Source organism: Anolis sagrei, chromosome 6 (genome assembly GCF_037176765.1).
Source record: "Anolis sagrei isolate rAnoSag1 chromosome 6, rAnoSag1.mat, whole genome shotgun sequence".
Lineage (NCBI taxonomy): Eukaryota > Metazoa > Chordata > Lepidosauria > Squamata > Dactyloidae > Anolis > Anolis sagrei.
In genome coordinates, this window is record NC_090026.1 from 89503380 (window position 1) to 89524874 (window position 21495).

Consider the following 21495-nt stretch of genomic DNA (forward strand, 5'->3'; position numbering starts at 1 on the left):
TGCACAACATGTTTTCTGTAACTTGTTGCATTGCCCTGCAGATAAATGTGTAGACCACAATTTGTTGGCTTTATTTCTCATCTGCTTTTCTGCCACACGTTATAACCACTTCTGCGATGTAGGCAGCTACAGAAACCACAGACATATCCTTGTTCTAGGTTTATGTGCAACAATAAACTGTAGCTTAAAGAAGGCAGTAATTAACATTGTTATTTATCTGTGGGGTTCAGCATTATTTGTAAGGAATGGGTTCAGATACTGCAAGAATTTAAAACATCACAAACTGACCTGGCATTGCATATGAACCCATGGGTCATTCTGAGTGTAAGATTTTCCAAACAACACAAACATTATCAAGATAACATAAGAAGACTTGAAAATTGAAGAAGATTTATCCAAACAGGCAATTTCCCTCTATAACAAATTCCAGTAGGAAAGCACACCTACCCAGGACCGGAACTATTTCATAACAAGATCGCAAAAATTCTTCTGTTGGTATTCCTCCATCTTCAGAAAGCTCAATATCACTGAATCTTTGAGGAAGAAAACAGGTAAATTGGTTAGGATCACCTTAGGAAGAGGAAATTACTTCCAAAAATAATTAATAATACTGTATATACTTGAGTATAAGCCAAGTGTTTCAGCTCTTTTTTTAGGCTGAAAAAGCCCCCCTTGGCTTATACTCAAGACAAGGTTACTTATTATTTTACTCTGTTGTTGTTGTTGTTATTATTATTATTACATTTATCATTTTACTCTATTATTATCGTTCATTTATTATTTTACTCTATTTATTATTGTTATTATTACATTTCTCAGCCTTGGGGTAAAAAAAAATGGTATATAAATACTGTAAATAAATAAATAAATATTGTTTTTATCACATTTATTATTTTACTCTATTATTACTGTTATTATTACAGTTCATGATTTTACTCTCTTATTATTACATTTATTATTTTACTCTCTATTATTATTGGAAGGATATGTAAGTAACTTACAGTGAATAAGGTTAGAATAATGGTTTAATCAGAGTTGAACAGTCTTATGTTAAATTACAGTTTTATGTAAATATTCAAAAACATTTAACTGATTGATGCATCAATTAATGTAATTTTTTTGGTATCGATTTTTATTTTGAAATTTACCAGTAGCTGCTGAATTTCCCAACCTCGGCTTATACTTGAGTCAATATGTTTTTCCAGTTTTTTTTTTTTTTTTGTGGCAAAATTAGGTGCCTCGGCTTACATTTGGGTCAGCTTATACTCAAATATATACGAGTAATTAATGAATCACATGGCTAAATTTAATTATTTGAATCCTATTTCAAAGTTAACTATGCAACTGATCTTCCCCAACAATAAGAAAAATCCATGGTAAGACAAAGGGCCTTACAGATACATTAACAATTTCAGACCTATTCAGGTGTTCATGAATGGGATAAATTAAAAACATGGGTGTGGGACCAGGTGTTTGGGCAATCTGACAGATAAATAAAGGACTGTGACGACAGATAGGAATAGACAATGTGGAAAGAAGTATGGACTCTGAGTTGGCGAACGCTGTGCTTGAGATTGGCTATTGACTGTGAGATATATTGTTGTTTTAATTCTTTAACCATTTAACTGCTGTTTTTATACGTTTATTGTATTATTGTGTAGGCATCGAATTGTGCCATTTTGTAAGCCGCCCTGAGTCCCCCCTCGGGGGTTGAGAAGGGCAGGGTAGAAGTATACGAAATAAATAAATAAATAAATAAATAAAAAAAATAAACTGAATCCATGAGAAGGCACAATGTGTTGGCTGCAACCTGTCCACTGTTGCAAGTTTGGAGAACAAGAGACCATACGGAGAGCCTCTTCTATCTGTGAGCCCCCTCCAAATGTCTGGGAACTCTTTTGTTATTATATTTCTGAAGAGGCTCCACACATTCTGCTACTCTTTACACAAGCACAAAGCTCCCTTCCATGAACATACTACTGTCTCATTTCTTCTATCAGTACTCAATCTCTTCTGCTCATTTTATTTATTTTATTAAATTATTAAAATTATTTACTTATTTTATTAAATTATTAAAATATTACACCTCTCTCTATATCATCTCTAGGTGGATTACAAAGAAATGCAATGCACTACTAAATCTCAATTTTCAAAACCCTGAAACCAAAAAAAAGTATTTGCTGATTAATCTAATGTGCATCAGCAAAAGGTGCACTCTTTGTGATGTGTCCATTACAGTTGCTGCCTGCCTGGAATTCCTTCTTTAGAAACAATTGTGTTGGAACACCAATGCTTTCAGCAATGGGAAAGAAAACTTGGGGTGCATCTAGGCTGTAGAATGAATCCACATTCATTGCCTTAGTTCAATGCTATGGAGCCATGGGGGCTGTAGTTCTACAAGGCCACGAGCCTTCTGTCAAGGAGTGAAGATGCCTCACCAAACTACAAATCCCAGGATTACATAGCATTGATCTATGACAATTAAATTAGAGATGACATCCCTTAAATAGAAGTTCCAGGTGATCCTGAAGCAGCTTCTCCTACTGCTTTGGCTAAGCACTAAGATTACTGTATTATACAAATCCAATATGCACCCTAATTTTGGCAAGGTATTTTAGCCAAAAAGGCAAGCATTGTATTGTTGAAGGCTTTCATGGCCAGAATCACTGGGTTGTTGTAGGTTTTTCAGGCTGTATGACCATGTTCTAGAAGCATTCTCTCCTGGCGTTTTCCTGCATCTGTGGAAGCCAACCTCTGAGAATGCTTCTAGAACATGGCCATACAAACCAAAAAACCTACAACAACCCAAGGCAAGCATTAGATTCAATAATTTTATTTCATATGTCAAGGCTTTAATTTTTTTTAATTTTTTTTATAAATTGTGTGACAAATAAAATGCAATTATTATGTGCTTATGGCAATACAAATGTTGTCTTTTATTCACCTCTGACAATTTTATTAGGAACAGATCATGCTACTTGTTAAGCAACTATCTTGGGGCCAGTTTACACAATATCACATGCATGTAAACAATCCTTAGTGCCTCAGACCACCGACTCACATGGAGAAGCATTAACGTGTGGATCATCAAGATGGCTCTTTACCTGATGCTCATAGCACTGAAGAACGTCATTAAATCCTTGTTTGTTTCCTCGCCCGGGGGTGTTGATTTGCCTGTGGAATCCGATGCAAGTTCTACAGATTTGTTGTCCCGATCGGGTATTTTTGGCAGCAGCTTGTCTTTTCCATCCTTTTTGCTATCATCTTAGAATGAAAGGACCCAAATGATAAAATGAGCAATTAGATGAGGTGCTTCTGTTCCCCCCCCCCCCCTTTAAGGAATGCAAAAGATTTTATTTCTTACGTATTATGCACTGAAAAATGTCTGTTACAGATGGACTTATAATCTGCCACTGTCAAATTCACCCGTGCATCCTCTATTCACATCTACACACTCATTCTGTCCTCATCCCATCTTTTGTATTTTGCCCACTCTCTCAATCTTCCAGTTCCCCCTTTTCCTCATCAGCCACCTCAGAGCTTGGCTCCTCATTAAGTGCTTTCACTCTACAACAGTAGTTCCTAACCTTTTTTTGACCAGGGACCACTTGACAATAAACCACTTGACCAGGGACCACTTTGACCAGGGACCACTCTCCAACTAAAGGGTTACGAATCATTTTTTGGTCAACTTTAGATTTGGTTTAGTTATTTGGGGTGCTGATTCAGAAAATTGCATTGGATAGACCACATCAGCTCTAGTTTCTGATACAGAACATATGCCATGCAGTAGTTGCCATCTGCTCACGCACAGAAAATAATAAGCCTCGGCAATATAAGAGAATTTTGTGAGACCAGCCGCTCTTGTTGCATTGTTGTAGTAATGGTGAGGCCACAGGGCATATTTTAGTTCTTGCGGACCACGGTGGTCCATGAACCACAGGTTGGGAACCACTGGTCTACAGTTACAGGGCCATGGCAAATAAATCTAGACAAAAATCAGGATGCATGCAGATGTTCCCAAGAACTCAGAGACCCAGTCATAGAGAACAGCATCAAAGGAACCTTCCAAAGGATGCTGTGCCCCTCTAGGTGCCTCTCTTCATAGCTGGACCTCAGAGCTGTCTCTTCATCTTTAGCATACTCTCTATGGCAGCAGACCGATTGCTATGGTCTGGATAAGGAAGCTCCAAAGAAGGTGGGCAAAGGAAAGGCTTGGATAGCCACCAGAAAAGTGTGCCGATGAGAAAGACAGGGGTAGACAGGTTGTAGATCAGAATGAAAGTTTCTGAAAGGTGGAACCAGTCCAGTGGCCCAACATCAGATTGAATGCATAAACCGGTTTAGATCCCTTGGGCCAGTCTCTTGTTTACTTCACAGATAAAAGTGAGGCAACTTGAGGACAGGAAGAGAATCAAATATACTAGCCTACCATGGAGATAAAAATGCACTTACAGTAATAGATCAGAGATAAGACTTTGTCACCTCATTCTGCAACTCTCTTCTTTCATCTTTTGCCAAATTACCATATTTACTCGAGTAAAATGTACCACTGAATGAAATCTTAAAAGTGTGCATGATAGGACAAGAATTTGCTGTCAAATGTAATGCAAAGCAGTGTTGGCTGTGAAAACCTGATGGAAAACTGTGCCCTCTTGGTGATAAGGTGGCAGTGGTCATGGAAAAGCTGGTAAGAAGCCAGTAGTGGCCACAAAAATGTTGGTGCATTCCTCCCACTAGTCCTGATGGAGGGCCCCAGCTTCCTGCTAGCCTTTTCATGGCCAATACCACCTCTCCCTCCTGTTCCTAGAGAAGATCTCTTGTCCAGTGGCATATGCATAATTCTAATGCACCATCAAAACTAATGAACACCTCAATTTTGGCACTGTCGCATTAGAGCATTAGACTCAAGTAGATATGGTGTATTGGATAACTCATTAAATTAAGACAGAATAATAACTGACACAGACCATCATCTCCAAAGAACATGGTTGCAAGCCAACCCCAGGTACTATATCTCTTCCTTTCAGTTTTGGATAACAATTATTCATGTAGTTTACCTGTAATATGTTTTTCATGGTCCTGCTCACCAGTTTTTAGGGGTACAGGGGTTTTCTCAGGAAGGTTGGCATTTGCATATATATATCCATTTTCAGTATTTTTAAGTTCCATCTGCCTAGGAAGAAAAAAAACGAAAAAGAAACAAAACCCAACTGTTCAACAAGGAAAACACTCTCGTTGAATACTGTTGGTGTGTACACTTCATTTTTATATTCTCTAGAATGGGAATGTACATTCTTATAGACCGGCATTCTCATATAGCTAAGAGCATTATGCAAGCGAAACTAGGTTTCTGCACTTCTATCACTAACGGGATTGGAAACTGCACAGATGGTCTTCTTTTCTTATCTAGTGGTGGGGGCAGAGCTTCCTCAAAAAGGAAAAAATCCCACGCAACTAGCTCTTCAGGGCTACCTGTCGTGAGTGCCATTTTCTTCTTTAACAAATAGCCTCTCAGTGAGACAATGTTTTTAAAAGTTCACCATACACAGAGTTTTGATTTTACTCCATCATAATGATCTATAGAAAGAAGAAGCAATAGAATTGTTCCATCTTCAAAAGCAGGGATTCTTAAACCTTTTCCATTTGCTGCCCATTTCCTCCCAATAAATTTCAGTGTGACCCCATGTATATAAGTATATAAAATAGGCATACAAATCAAGCATTTGCTTGTAAAATCAGCATTTGCAAGACATGCTAAACAGGCTGATTTTCCTTTTTGTTGAATACAGCTGAGGAATCTTCTGCAGAGTCCACTGTAAACACTGCATGTTGTTGCTAACAGATTTGTGTAAATGGGTGGCATTCGGGAATCTTTTACTGTTGCTAAATTTTTGAGACCCCAGCATTGGGGGATAGGAGACACCATTTCGGGTAGGGACCCACAGTTTAAGAAGCACTGGCCTAGAAGAAGACCCTTGCTACTTCTGCAACATGACATCCATTCAGGAATTCTAATATCCTTCAGATACCCAAGATACTCCTTCTTAAAGCAGGAGTTGAGAACCTGTGTTCCTCCATTGCTGTACAGTAATATACATCAGCCCTAGATCATTTTAATATTACAGTATCTGGATAGCTTCAGATGTTGACAGGATATACACGACAACAACATCCTTTGTGTGCCTTCTGTCTATTCTTTCCTAGGAGTGTCACAGGACTAGGCCCATGAAAAAGTCCGCCTCTGAGAAACCACACTATTAACCAGATGAAAAAGTGTGCTGTACCTTTCTGCTACGCTGCGGCTAAATATGCTGGGAAGTTTGAGCTGTAAGAAAAAAAGAAAGAAAACAATTTAATTGTTGAAAACATATCTTAGAGCTTTGTAACTTATCTAAGACACTGACAAAGAATATGGAAAAAACCAAGACATGATTTATTAGCACTAGTAATGCAGAGTAAGCAAAACACTGTAGTAAGTCATTTAAAAATCTAAGCAGAAGTAAAAATCATACTCACTTGAAAAAAGTAGCCTGAATCAAATTGGTTAATTCCTACTAGAGAAAACCCACTGAATTAAAGGTTGAAGGATAAGTCAATGGATAGGTAAGTTCCAACAGATATAATAGTGTACTCTCAAGGGTCTGGAGAATAAGCCCTATGAGGAGTGGCTTAAAGAGCTGGGCATGTTTAGCCTGCAGAAGAGAAGGCTGAGAGGAGACATGATAGCCATGTATAAATATATGAGGGGAAGTGATAGGGAGAAGGGAGCAAGCTTGTTTTCTGCTGCCCTGGGGACTAGGATGCAGAACAATGGCTTCAAATTACAGGAAAGGAGATTCCATCTGAACATTAGGAAGAACTTCCTAATTGTGAGAGCTGTTCAGCACTGGAACTCTCTGCCCCAGAGTGTGGTAGAGGCTCCTTCTTTGGAGGTTTTAAAACAGAAGCTGGGGGGCCATCTGTCAGGGGTTCTTTGAGTGCGATTTTCCTGCTTCTTGTCAGAAGGTTGGACTGGATGGCCCACGAGGTGTCTTCCAACTTTATGATTCTATGTTTGGGACTAATTATGTTAGTTTATTATAATATGCCCCGCCAGGCATTTCCTATATCCTCCAGTATACTCCTATGATGTTCTTATCCCAGGGTCCTTTGTTTTAATAGGGTTCACTATTATCTGAAGTCACGAAATCCAAAAATATATCTCCTGCAGATATGGGGATCATATTGTATCTGTTTTAGAAAGGATGGCACAGTGAAATTATTTACAGTTTATACATTCTCAGTCTATGCGACCTTCCAGATATGATAGTCTCCTACATTACTTGAAGGTTATGAGATTCCAATACATTCAAAAGGCCTTATGTAGGAGAATGTAGGTTTATATCAATGAAGAATATCCTTTTCACTATACCTTTAAGACAAAGTCTTATCAGGGAACTACATTACCATAAAATGCAATGAAGTTATTAAAATTTATAAGAACTGGAATTCTAGCCAAAATAGATAAATTGTTGATATGATTAGTACTCGACGTTATATTTCAACTTCAAATATGTTGTTTTATACGTAGTGGAAGCTGAAATACAATTATGCATTTATTTATTGTGTCAGAAGCCAATTGAGGATACATTTGTAATGTATTTAAAAACACAAACAAAGTTAAAAACTTGGCATTATACTAAATGTCCTTTGACTAGTAGCTGGCCACTTGAAGCGCCTCTGGTGTTGCTGTAAGAAAGTCCTCTATTGTGCATGTGGCAGGCTAAGGCTGCATTGTAGTAGGTGGTCTGCGGTTTGTTCTTCTCCACACTCACATGTCATGGACTCCACTTTTGTAACCCCATTTCTTAAGATTGGCTCTGCATATTGTGGTGCCAGAGTGCAGTCTGTTCAGCACCTTCCAAGTCACCCAGTCTTCTGTGTGCCCAGGAGGAAGTTTCACATCCGATACAGCCACTGATTTAGGTTCTGGGTTTTAAGCTGCCACTTTTGGACTCTCAGTTGCTGGAATGTTCCTGTGAGTATCTGTGTAGATCTTAGGAAATTATTTTGCGATTTAAGGCATTGCCTTGCAACTGGCAGCATGCAACAATTATGTAGAACAAGAAGTATATGTAATAGTTTGATAGTTGCCTTTGTTTAAAGGGGGGAGAGAGTCAGTTGTTTAAATGTGTGTACTTTGTGTGTGTGTATTTTTATTATTTTATTCATTTATTTTTGTTTATTCCATTTTAAATAGAAGTGTTTGTTCGTGTTGGTGGGGAGGGATAATGGGGTGGGACATTGTGGGATTCTTGTTTGAAAGTTTGTATTTGTTTTTGTGTGGGGGGGGGGTGTATGTGTGTGAAACTATGATATGTAATTGCACAAATAATTACACTTTATCAGAGTATTCCACCCAACAGTTTTGCAATCCCTCTCATACACTTTTCTTTAGATTGCTGGGGAGTTAATTGCCCACTTTGCATAGGCATGTGGTTCTTGTTGTACAATCAGTTGCACAAATCCAACATAATTATGCAGCCATCTACTTACACAGCACGAAAATCCATACTAGCACACAACCCATGAATGAACAATTTTCCCAAGTACCTGGGAAACAGTAAGAGGAAAAGAAACCCCTGTGGAATATATCTTAACACAGCAGTAAAGAATTTATTTTAAAATCTCTGTCAAAACTGCAATGTCTTTTAATCAAATGTTCACACTTTTATTAAATCTGTATTTCTAGAGGATATTTCATATATGGCTTGAATGTTGGATGTCTGTCACTTACTGCTCAAGGTCCCTCCATTTCATATATACTTTTTATTTAAAAAATGTTGTTCCCCAAATTGAATGCAATGCAAAGAAGCAATCTAGCAGCTTTGTCTGCCAGTTAATGATATCTTCTGAAACAGATCTTCTTGCAAACCAGCTGGCCCACTCATGCAAAGGATGCCTATAATGCAGCTTCAAAGGCTGCCTGCGATTACCTTGTTTAATTTGTAGAAAGATGAATGTGAAGATCCAGAGGGTGGCTGATAAAGCAGCTCAGAAGAGAAGGCCACATTTGCAATTTGCATACATTCATCAAGGGTCTTCAGGAATGTAGTACAGGTGGTTCTCAACAGTGCTCCCGTATCGACTCCATTCTGCAAAAGTGGAGAAAATATTTGCAGTATAACCATCGAATCCATGTAAAGAGGAAATCACGGATAAAAGTCAAACCTATAGAAATGAACAACTTTCCTGGAGGACCTACTTGTCTTGTTTCTTGGTCTCATGTTAGTAACAACCAAACATTTCATTAGTGGGATTTATTTAAGTTGCTCAATTAAACTTTACATTTAATTGAGCAACAGGAAAGAGCAAGTCAACTTCTCAAATTATGTCAAGGTTCACTCTTTCACAAAAAAAGTAAACAATGATGTAGAACGTTTGAATGGCTGTCAGCCCTACCCATGAACTACTTTGTCACAGAAGAAAATCTTACTCCTCTGAATTGTAATTGTTGGAGAAAAGCCCTACTATGTTTTAGAATAATACAGCAATTCATTTAAAATTTGATTACTTTAGCAAAAAGCCATAGCAAATGATAAATATTACAATAAAGGCTGAGTATCCCTTATCCAAAATGTTTGGAACCAGAAGTATTTAAGATTTTTTTTCCAGATTTTGGAACACTGGCAGTCCCCAGGTTATGAGCAAGATAGTTTTTTAAGATTTGTTCTTAAGTTGAATTTGTATGTAAGTCGGAACAGGTACATTTTTAAAGTGTAACTCCAACCAAAATTGTGTAAATGTTAAGCTTTAGATAGCATAGAAAAGGGTTGATACCCCTGTGGTGTTCGTTTTATTGTCTGTGCCCCTGTTCAGATGATTTCATCTCACTTTCTATCCCTGTGATAATTGGATTTTGGGAAATCTGGCTTGTCGTGGAAACAAGGATTGGTGATAAAGCTTTAGTGGAGACACCTTTTCCCCATGATAACTCTTTCGAGAGTGAATTTCCCTTCCTAGGAGTAGATTTCTCTCACTTCCTATTGTATCACCCCCATTCTTAACTATGAGTTGTTTGTAAGTTGGATGTTTGTAACTTGGGGCCTGCCTGTACTTATTTTTGATTATATGTTCATAATGAGATATCTTGGAGATGGGACTCAAGTCTAAACATGAAATTCATTTATGTTTCATATATGCACAGCCTGGAGATGATTTTATATACAATATATGAATAATGTTGTTCATAAAATGAAGTTTGAGTACACTAAACCATCAGAAAGCAAAACTGTCACTATCTCAGCTACTGGTGTGGAAATTTTTGGATTCCGAATTATTTCAGATTTCACTTTCCAGATAAGGAATGCTTAACCCATACAATAAAATGTAATTAAATGCCCCTAATAAGTGAAAACACATCATATCCACAGCAGTATAGCAAGCAGCTGAGAAGCTATCACCGCATAATATGTACAGGCCTAGACAGGTCTGCTCTACATAATTCATTCATAACTCAACAGTTCTTGTTGTTTTATATTCCCAGAGATCTTATCCTAGCATTGTGGAGGCAGAAGGAGTTGGGCCTTTTCAATAGTGCAAGAATAAGCTCAGGTAGCTCTTTTAAAGCTAAGTTTTACAAGGATGCCAATATAGAGCATTGTTGGGTTGCTGTGAGTTTTCCAGGCTGTAGGGGCATGTTCCAGAAGCATTCTCTCCTGACGTTTCATCCACATCTATGGCAGGCATCCCCAGAGGTTGCAAGGTCTGTTGGAAACTACGCAAGCAAGGTTTATATATCTGTGGAATGTCCAGAGTGAGAGAAAAAAGCGCTTGTCTGTTTAAGGAAAGTGTGAATGTTGCAATTGGCTACCTTGATTAGCACTGAGTGGCCTTGCAGCTTCAAAGCCTGGCTGGTTGCTGCCTGAGGAATCCTTTGTTGGGAGGTGTTAGCTGGCCCTGATTGATTCTTATCTAGATTTCCCCTGTTTTTTTTTTAGTGTTCTTCTTTATTTCCTGTCCTGATTTTAGAGTTTTTTTTAAATACTGGTAGCCAGATGTTATTCATTTTCATGGTTTCCTCCTTTCTATTGAAATTGTCCACATGCTTGTGGATTTTAATGGCTTCTCTGTGTAGTCTGACATGGTGGTTGTTTGAGTGCCCCAGCATTTCTGTGTTCTCAAATAATATGTTGTGTCCAGGTAGAGCACTGCTCTCTACAAGATTTCTGACCTCAATCGCAATTCTTCCATAATCTTCATATTTGCATTATTGTGGTAACTTAAACTTCAGTTGAACATTGAGAAAGAGAGTTTATGCTTCCAATAAACAGGAATAGGAAACTTACAAAGGGAATGCGAACACAGCAAATGTAAGAGTCCTAGGCATGAACGATTTTCATTGTCTCATTCTCTGCAATGTTAGATGTCTGGGGACTGGAGGAAATGTTCATTTTATTTTCACCTGGAGCGGTAATGATCTCATTTTGCACCGCATCCCCGCATCTTTACCCCTCACATGCAACACGTTAACTTTCCACAAAAGGCATTTCCAAAAAGAAAACTCTGACAAATCACATAATGTTAATGATATCATGAAAATTGTCCCCTTATAAGCTAGTCTCATGGGATTGCTGTCACTCTTGCCCTCATTGAAAATTATATTCAACTCTCTGCCCATTTGTGAGTTTTATTTTTTGGAGAATTGATATACACAAGTACCTCCTTCTATGAACCAGCCCGGGGCTCTAAGATCTGCCAGGGAGGCCCTTCTCTTGGTCCCACCACCGTCCCAAGTACAATTGGTGGGGATGAGAGAGCCTTCTTGGTGGTGTACCCCCAGCTCTGGAATGCCCTCCCTAGAGAGATTAGGTTAGCCCCCTCTTCAAGCTTTCTGATCCAATCTAAAAACAAGGCTTTTAAAACAACTCTTTGACCTTGAGTAGATTCGACACTGGGTTCATTAATAGAAAACAATCAGTTTTATGCACAGTTATGACTGCATTTTATGAATTTGGAATTTTAATTTTATTATGACATTTTATGGATGTCTGCTCATGTTTTTATCACTTTGATGTCTATGAAATTGTTTTTATTTTATGTGCGGTACTTTGGAGTGCTTTGTTAGCTGCCCCGAGTCTCTTTGGGGTGGTGGGCTATTATTATTATTATTATTATTATTATTAGGAGCCCCAGGTGGTGCAATGGGTTAAACCTTTGTGCCAGCAGGACTGCTGACTGAAAGGTTGGCGGTTCAAATCTGGGGAGCAGGGTGAGCTCCTGTCTGTCAGCTCCATCTTCCCATACGGGGATATGAGAGTAGCCTCCCACAGGATGGTAAAACATCCAGCCAATTCTATCACACCAGAAGCGACTTGCCGTTTCGCAAGTCGCTCCTGACACGAAAAATAATATTATTACCTCAGTTGTAGCACCTTTGACAATATTTGTACACCACATGTCCCCAGCTTCTGATACATTATATAATGCACTTACCTTTGTTTTTTCTGCTTGCTGAACGAGGAGGTCACAATACAACCGAAGTTCTGCCATTTTCGTTTTCAAGGCATCCGTGTTTTCTGAAAACTCTGCATTAAAACCAAAAAAAAAAAAAGGTCAGATGCATCTGGTCAAAACAATCTATTACAATGGATGAAAGTTCCACTATTTTATTATAATTCAGTCTATATTAAACCCATACAATTAAATAGCTGTTAATCCAAGTATGCAATGTATTCAGTGTTGGTTATTTACTTGTAAAGTTTATGTGTTAAATGACATTTTAGAAAATGAATATGAAAGGGAAAACATGAAATAGGGAAAACTAACATATCATCAAGTTTCCTTGTGATTTAATGTATTAAATTAACTTCTGACTCTAGAACAATGTGCAACTTTTTAAAAAAGAGAAAGAATGGTTTATGCTGGAATGGAAAAAAAATGTTTGATTTTTTGTTTGTTTGCTTGTTTAAATATAGACTTCACTCACCTATACACTGCTAACAATGAATTACCTGAAACTTATCAGAAGGATTCTGGAGTGATAAAGTATGATGGAATACACTTTTATAAAAAGTGCTATTACTTTCATATTATCTAACTGAATATGGTAAACAAATTATACTCCCCCCACTTTCATTACCTAAAAAGATTAGTAAAATATGGATTTATTCTGTTTCATGTGGTCCTTAAAATGACACAGAAGAACTGGAGAGACTGAAGTTCACATCTCCACTCAGCCATGAAGGATAACATGGGGAGGAGGGAGATGGATATAAAGATATAAATGTAATTTTAAAAAATGAAAAAGGTTTCAATTTGGCTTAAGTCGTTCAGGTCAAAATGCATGTTAACTTTTTAAAAAGGCTAACTATACTTTATGCTGTAAATATGTAACCATTGTTTTAATATTTATATACTCGAGTATGAGCCAACCCGAATATAAGCCGAGGCACCTATTTTTACCACAAAAAACGGGAAAACTTATTGACTTGAGTATAAGCTGAGGGTGGGAAATGCAGTAGCTACTGGTAAATTTCAAAATAAAAAATAGATACCAATAACATTACATTAATCAGTAGGTTAAATGTTTTTGAATATTGCCATAAAACTGTAATTTAAGATAAGACTGTCGAACTCTGGATAAACCCTTATTCTAACCTTCTTCAATGTAAATGTGCTTATGTAACCTTCCAATAATAATAGAGTAAAATAATAAATGTAATGATAATAAATAGAGTAATAATAAATGTAGTAATATTAGAGTAATAATAAATGTAGTAATAATAGAGTAAAATAATAAATGTAATAATAATAGAGTAATCATAAATGTAGTAATAATAATAGAGTAATAATAAATGTAATAATAAGAGTAAAATAATACATGTCATAATAAAAATAATAAATAGAATAAAATAATAAATGCAATAATGACAATAACAGAGAAAAAATAATAAATGTAATAATAATAATAAGTAGAGTAAAATAATACATGCAATGAAAATAACAAGAATAACAGAGTAAAATAATAAATAACCTTGACTCGAGTATAAGCCGGGGGGGGGGGGGGGGGGGAGTTTTCCGCCTTTAAAAGGGTTGAAAAACTCGAGTATATACAGTAATTAACTAATGAATGAATAAAGTCTATCATTTTTATTATCAATATGATATGACCACCATAATATATCATGGCTAAATCATTACTATTAGAAAGAACCAAAGTGTTTAAGGAAGTTCCATAGATATTAATTGAGTGATACTAGAGTAGGCTCTTGGTATCTACTAGGGTTTGTTCAAGAGTTGCCTTTGGGTTTTCTTTTAATACTCTCAAATCCGTGGCTTGTTGAATCTGAGGATATAAAATCCATTGATACAGAGGGTCAAATGTACATGTTTCCTATTCCGTTTTCATAACTGACAAAAAATCTGAAAATACCAAATTAAAAATGTTGTTTCACAAGAAACTGAGAATTACAGTGTGGAATGAAGACTGCTTGCCTTTTTCTTTGAGGGTCCGGATGTCCGTCAGACAGGCCTTGGCAGTTCCTAGGGCAACCAACCACTTTTGTCTATCAGCTGCATTTTTGGATTTCAGATAGAAGCACTGTTCTCCAGGGATAATCAAATCCACTCGTGTGTTATCTGTTGGGTGAACTGAGATCAACAGAGTTTGACTGAAAACCTAAGGAATCATCGAGGCATATATGGCCTAATATATATAAATAAAAATGTAATGTTCGTTTGTGAGATTAACATAAGTCAAAAACCACTAGATAAAATGACTCCAAATTTGGCCATAAGATACCTACCAACCCAACAAGTGGCCATCATTCAAAAAACACCAAAAAACAAAGTGGTAAGGACTTAAAAACACACAAAAAGCAAAGAAGATGTTACAGCACATGCACAAAAATGACTTCCCTGGAGGGAGGGAGGGAGGGAGGGAGGGAGGGAGGGAGGGAGGGAAGGAAGGAAGGAAGGAAGGAAGGAAGGAAGGAAGGATAGAAAGACTGAAGGAAGGGAAGAAAGGCATAGGGAAGGATGGAGAGAAGAGTGGAAGGAAGGAAGGAAGGAAGGAAGGAAGGAAGGAAGGAAAGTAAGAGGTAGAGAAGGAAGGAAGAAGAGAAAGTAGAAGGGACAGAAAAGGGGGGAAGAAGGAAAGAGGTAGAGAAGGAAAGAACCAGACTGAGGCCACAGCAAATTATTTTAACCATCCCAGCAATTTAAAAAGATACTTTAAAAAAACATTTTAATTTTAATGAACAGTGATAACGGCTTACTTTTTAAAAGTTATGGGTAATGAGATCATATTGTTGTACTGCATGAAATCAACCTACTGTATCTATCAATAGAATATTATATTTAAAAGTGACTTTCCAATGTTTGGATCCTACAAAGAAAGAAAAGTCACACTACAAGTTCTTGACTTTTTCAGTTACCTTGAATTTCACATACTGCCATTTGGATGCTTCCCTTACAGCCTTTCCAAGCATCTTCCCGTGAGTCATAGTAGGATAACACGCCTCCTGCAAGAAGGAACCACCGAGGCTGCCAGCCTGGAAAGAAAAAGAACACAGCTGGATGACATAGGCCCCTTCCAATACAAAGAAAGGATTCCCCGAAGTACACAGGCAAGAGGCCACTATAAACAAAAATATAATCCAATAATATGTACCATAAGAATGTTTTTCATATATATGCTATAGTCATGAAACATTCAACATACAAACAAAGCTTGTCGAAGTTGAAAGTATACTTAACAATGATTCAAAATACAACACTCTTAACCAAAATCTTCCTACATGGGAAAAACAGATGATTCCTAAAGTAGGATCCAAAGGGATATGATCAATGTATTACAAACATATTCATAGAAGGCATCTTACTTAAAACAAGGTTTGTGAGTCCAATACCACATGGAGGACTATATAAATCACCGATTGTAAATCCAATCCTATGCATCAAAGTTTGTGAGTCTTTTTTAACCCCAAAGTTTTTAAACGACCGGTTTCGACTATATAGAGCAGGGCTCCTCAAACTAAGGCCCGGGGGCCAGATACGGCCCTCCAAGGTCATTTACCCGGCCCTCACTCAGGGTCAACCTAAGTCTGAAACAACTTGAAAGCACACAACAACAACAACAACAACTCTATCTCATCAGCCAAAAGCAGGCCCACACTTCCCACTCAAATACTAATAAGTTTATATTTGTTTAAACTGTTCTTCATTTTAATTATTGTATTTTTAAGTGTTTTTGCAATACAAATAAGATATGTGCAGTATACATAGGAATTCATTCATTTTTTTTCAAATCATAATCCGGCCCTTCAACTGTTTGAGGGACTGTGACCTGGCCCTCTGTTCAAAACGTTTGAGAACCCCTGGCATAGAATCTTCCTCAGGTGGTAGTTTGTGAAAGTACAAAAGTCATAGAATAGCCAATTTGCCAATATAGAAGGTTAGGGTTATTTATTCGAAGAACTGAATGAAACTTATTAGCATGTCAGGGGATGCAAAACTCTGTACTGACCATCATGCACACTCCAAACCCTAGTAATGACAAAACTAGGAAATGAAAGATTAGGTAAAAGAAAAAGCATGAATCAAAATATGATTCACAGGACACCATGAAAAGGAATTCTGTATATGGCAGGAAATCTATACATAAATTTATTTATTTATTTATTTTACTGTATTTGCATAGCGCCTTTCTCAGCCTGTCGATGACTCAATATATAATATATAATAAACTACTATAATATAAACCTACTACCCCTGGTGGCACAGTGGGTTAAACAGCTGGGCTGCTGAACTTGCTGATTGAAAAGTTGGCGGTTCGAATCTAGAGAGTGGGGTGAGCTTCTGCTGTTAGTCCCAGCTTCTGCCAACCTAGCTGTTCGAAAGCATACAAATGTGAGTAGATCAATAGGTATCGCTTCTGCAGGAACGTAATGGCACTCCATGCAGTCATGCTGGCCACAATACCTTGGAGGTGTCTACGGGCATCGCTGGCTCTTTGGCTTAGAAATGGAGATGAGCACCACCCTCTAGAGTCAGACACAACTAGACTTAATGTCAGGGGAAACCTTTAACTTTTACTATAACATAACCTGCAAATTATAGCAACACAATCCATCACCTGCAATATGAAACAACTGGCCATTCATTATATACCAGCTGTTTGAATCTTGATCAGGTAAAGCAATTAAGTGCAAACCTGTGTATGCCTATCTGAAGACTCAATTATATAATAAGATTTCAAGGAAGGTGCCTATAAGACTGCAGTCTAGACAAGTTTGTATCCCTATAGCACTACCTCAGCTTAATGTGTGGCTCAGGGAACTTTTTCTGGCACAATCCTATGCACCCTTCCTTGGGATTAAGCCCTACTAGATTGAAGGGACCCTACTTCTGAGGAAACACGGATAGGATTGAGGGCGGTTCCAGACAGCACCAAATTGCGCACTTTAGTCAGGGGCAAAAAAACCCAGGGACTTGAGAAGATGTCCAGATATAGACCTGTTGGTCCCAGGATTTTTGCCACAGGTGTGCACACATATGTGTAAATTCCGGCATTGAAATAGTCCATGTTGTGTCAAGATAATTTATAGATCTTGTAAAAGTTCCTTTTCTGTATGAGAACACCTATAATGGACAAGTAAGTTGATGATTCTGGGAAGTGCAGTCCAAAATGGCAACTTCCTCCAAGCTCTGTTTTTCTATTGGCCTGGGCTAAAAGTAAGCCAAATGTTGTCCTATGGTTAAGCAACACCTCATTCTGATTCATTCTTTTTCTTTATGTGTTTTACATGGCAGTGAAACAGAAACTGCCACGCCTCCCTGGTTCTGTCACTTTTCATTGTCGAGAATTCCTGAAGTCATTCTTGGTAAGCTTGTATTCAGTTTACTATGTAAATATATCTCCAGAACAAAGTATATTTACTCAAGATTCAAATAGAGTTACATATAGTACAGAAATAAAGAAGCAGGACTATGAGATCATTTGGTTGTGTGACATTTCACAGCACGGCTATGGAACAATTGCCAAACATTGTGTCTTATTAATCTATTGGCATGATTCTTCTTTCCAAACTACCCATTCACATAAGCAAACCTTATGTCTAAACCGGATGATCATACTGCTACTATAGGAACATAGTGTCTAGGTCCAGGAAAGTCATGCTACCCAGGGAAGTCATAGGGAGAAGGGAGCAAGCTTGTTTTCTGCTGCCCTGGAGACTAGGACGCGAAACAATGGCTTCAAACTACAGGAAAGGAGATTCCATCTGAACATTAGGAAGAACTTCCTGACTGTGAGAGCTGTTCAGCACTGGAACTCTCTGCCCCAGAGTGTGGTGGAGGCTCCTTCTTTGGAGGCTTTTAAACAGAGGCTGGATGGCCATCTGTCGGGGGTGCTTTGAATGAGATTTTCCTGCTTCATAGCAGGGGGTTGGACTGGATGGCCCATGAGGTCTCTTCCAACTCTATGAATCTAAGATTCTATAATGATGAAACATTATTGGACTAGAGCCAGTTTAAAAAGTGGCGTGTATGAGAGAGAGAATGTCACTGTCAAGGAAAAGTTTGTAGCAACATCCACAAATGTCTAATTCATTCACTGTCTTCTTTACATAGACTTGTGCCTGTGAATGGATATTTAATTTCTTGATTATTTTATGTTTTTAAATATCATTTATATCACCCTAACATCTGTATGAAAAATGGCTTATCAATATTTTAATACAGATTGAGTATCTCTTATCCAATAATACAAAATCTAAAATACTCCAAAATCTGAGACAGCAATGCCTTTGCCTTTTGATGGTTCAATGTACACAAACATTGTTTCATGCACAGAAATATTAACAATGTTGAGCATACAAGGACCTATGTGCATGGGATATAAATGAAACAAATGAATTTCATATTTAAACTTGGGCCTCATCTCCAAGATATCCAAGTAAATGCAAATATTCTGAAATCTGAAATAATCAGCAATATAAAACACAGTTCCAAGTGCTTTGGATAAGGGATACTCAACTTCTAATTAAAAACAATATCATTCATAAACCACATTTCGAAAAGATACAGATTAGCTTAATGTAATTCCTTTAGGTAAATACAATAAACAAAAAACACAACTAACTGTACACTCCTCAGGTATAAAATTTAAAATCTATATACATTTATTGGGAGTAAATGGTACTGTTTAGGGGTTGCTTCGAAGCAGTCATGCATAACTTTAGCACAGTGGGTTAAACTGCCAGCTTCAGAAACCGCCAGCTGCAGAAAATCAAAGGTCAACAGTTCAAGCCCGGGTTGGGGTGAGCTCCCAACCGTCAGGCCAGCTTCTGCTCACCTAGCAGTTCGAAAACAGCAATGTGAGTAGATAAATAGGTACCGTTTTGGCAGGGAGGTAATTTTAAAAAGGCGCCCATGCAAACATGCTGACGATTCAATTGGGAGAGCATCTAAGGACAACAAAGCTCCTCGGCATGGAAGATAGAGAAACAGCAACCCCGCCGCCCAACCCTATGGCTGGAGTCTCCAGATGACGGAGATGGAAAAAGATGGGAAGCCTTTACCTCTGTTTATGCATTATCTGTCTTTGTTAATTGCACAATGCCACTGAATATTTGCCATATATGTGTACTGTAATCCGCCCTGGGTCCCCTCGGGGAGATAGGGTGGAATATAAATAAAGTATATTAATAAATAAAGTATATTATTAGCCCTATGCTGTAAGCAACAACTGTACAGTACTTTTTATAAAGTTTATTTATTTATTTATTTATTTGCTTTATTTCTATACCGCGTTTCTCAACCTATAATAGGTGACTCAATGCGGTTTACACAATATTAATTACCACAACAATAACAATTAAAACACAGCATACCCAATAACAAACACACAACCATTCATACAGTGCCTCGATCGCAACCAAGATCCAGTCTCATATCCTTATACCGTTCCTATGTTCAGTTTACCGTCATTCTGTGTACAATTGCGCTGATTAGCCAAACGCTTGCTCAAAAAGCCAGGTTTTGAGCTTCTTCCTAAATGCCAGCAACGAAGGGGCCTGTCTGATGTCGCTTGGTAGGGCATTCCATAACCGAGGGGCCACCACCGAGAAGGCCCTGTCTCTCGTTCCCGCCAACCGTGCCTGTGACGCAGGCGGAACCGAGAGCAGGGCCTCCCCGGACGATCTTAATGTCCGTGTCGGTTCATAGGAGGAGATGCGTTCGGAGAGGTAGGTGGGGCCGGAACCGTTTAGGGCTTTGTAGGCTAATGCCAGCACCTTGAATTGTGCCCGGTAGGGAATTGGCAGCCAGTGGAGCTGGCTCAACAGAGGAGTGGTATGCTCCCTGAGAGCTGCTCCTGTTAGCAACCTGGCTGCCGAGCGCTGGACCATCTGGAGCTTCCGGGCAGTCTTCAAGGGCAGCCCCACGTAGAGCGCGTTGCAGTAATCTATGCGGGATGTGACCAGAGCGTGGACTACCGTGGCCAAGTCCGACTTCCCGAGGTACGGGCGCAGCTGGCGCACGAGCCGAAGCTGTGCAAATGCTCCCCTGGCCACCGCTGAGACCTGAGGCTCCAGGCTCAGCGATGAATCCAGGGTCACACCCAAGCTGCGAACCTGCGTCTTCAGGGGGAGTGTAACCCCGTCCAACACAGGCTGTAACCCTATGCCCCGTTCGGCCTTTCGACTGACCAGGAGTGCCTCTGTCTTGTCTGGATTCAACTTCAATTTGTTCACCCTCATCCAGTCCGACACAGCAGCCAAGCACCGGTTCAGGACCTGAACAGCCTCCTTAGAAGTAGGTGGAAAGGAGTGACAGAGTTGGACATCATCTGCGTACAGATAACACCGCACCCCGAAACTCCGGATGATCTCTCCCAACGGCTTCATGTAGATGTTAAACAACATGGGGGACAGTATTGAACCCTGCGGGACCCCACAAGACAAAGGTTGTGAGGACGAGCAGCTGTCCCCCATCAACACCTTCTGGGTACGACCCTCTAGGAAGGACCCGAGCCACTGTAAAACAGTGCCACCAAGGCCCATTCCCGCGAGGCGTCCCAGAAGGATACCGTGGTTGACGGTATCGAAGGCCGCTGAGAGATCCAGCAGGACCAACAGGGACACACTCCCCCTGTCGAGCTCTCTGCGGAGATCATCCACTAAGGCGACCAGGGCTGTCTCGGTACCATGTCCCGGCCTAAAGCCAGACTGTGCCGGATCCAGATAATCAGTGTCTACCAAGAATACCTGGAGTTGTGAGGCCACCACACGTTCCAGGACTTTGCTCAAAAAGGGAAGATTGGAAACAGGCCGATAGTTGACGAATTGAGTGGGGTCTAGTGATGGTTTTTTCAACAGCGGTTTTATTACAGCTTGTTTTAAGCTGGCTGGAATATTGCCTTCCCGAAGGGAGGCATTAACCACCACCTCCACCCACTCGGCCAATCCCCCTCTGGCCTCCTTTAGAAGCCAGGATGGGCAGGGGTCTAGG

At 39.0% G+C, this 21495-nt stretch overlaps 1 protein-coding gene across 2 annotated transcripts in view; it reads right to left on the bottom strand.

Moving 5' to 3' along the window:
- PLEKHA8 (pleckstrin homology domain containing A8) overlaps positions 1-21495 on the bottom strand; it is a 40977-nt gene that overhangs the window by 13651 nt on the left and 5831 nt on the right. The window contains exons 2-9 of one of the 2 annotated variants that reach the window (XM_067470238.1): positions 15420-15536; positions 14479-14634; positions 12478-12569; positions 8979-9137; positions 6288-6328; positions 5091-5176; positions 3105-3264; positions 448-533 (exon numbers count right to left, since the gene is read on the bottom strand). In XM_067470238.1, coding sequence (XP_067326339.1) covers positions 448-533; positions 3105-3264; positions 5091-5176; positions 6288-6328; positions 8979-9137; positions 12478-12569; positions 14479-14634; positions 15420-15536 — 897 coding nt within the window. Of the gene's footprint in view, positions 1-447; positions 534-3104; positions 3265-5060; positions 5177-6287; positions 6329-8978; positions 9138-12477; positions 12570-14478; positions 14635-15419; positions 15537-21495 lie in introns of both variants that reach the window. The other variant, XM_060782000.2, reaches the window with a different exon arrangement.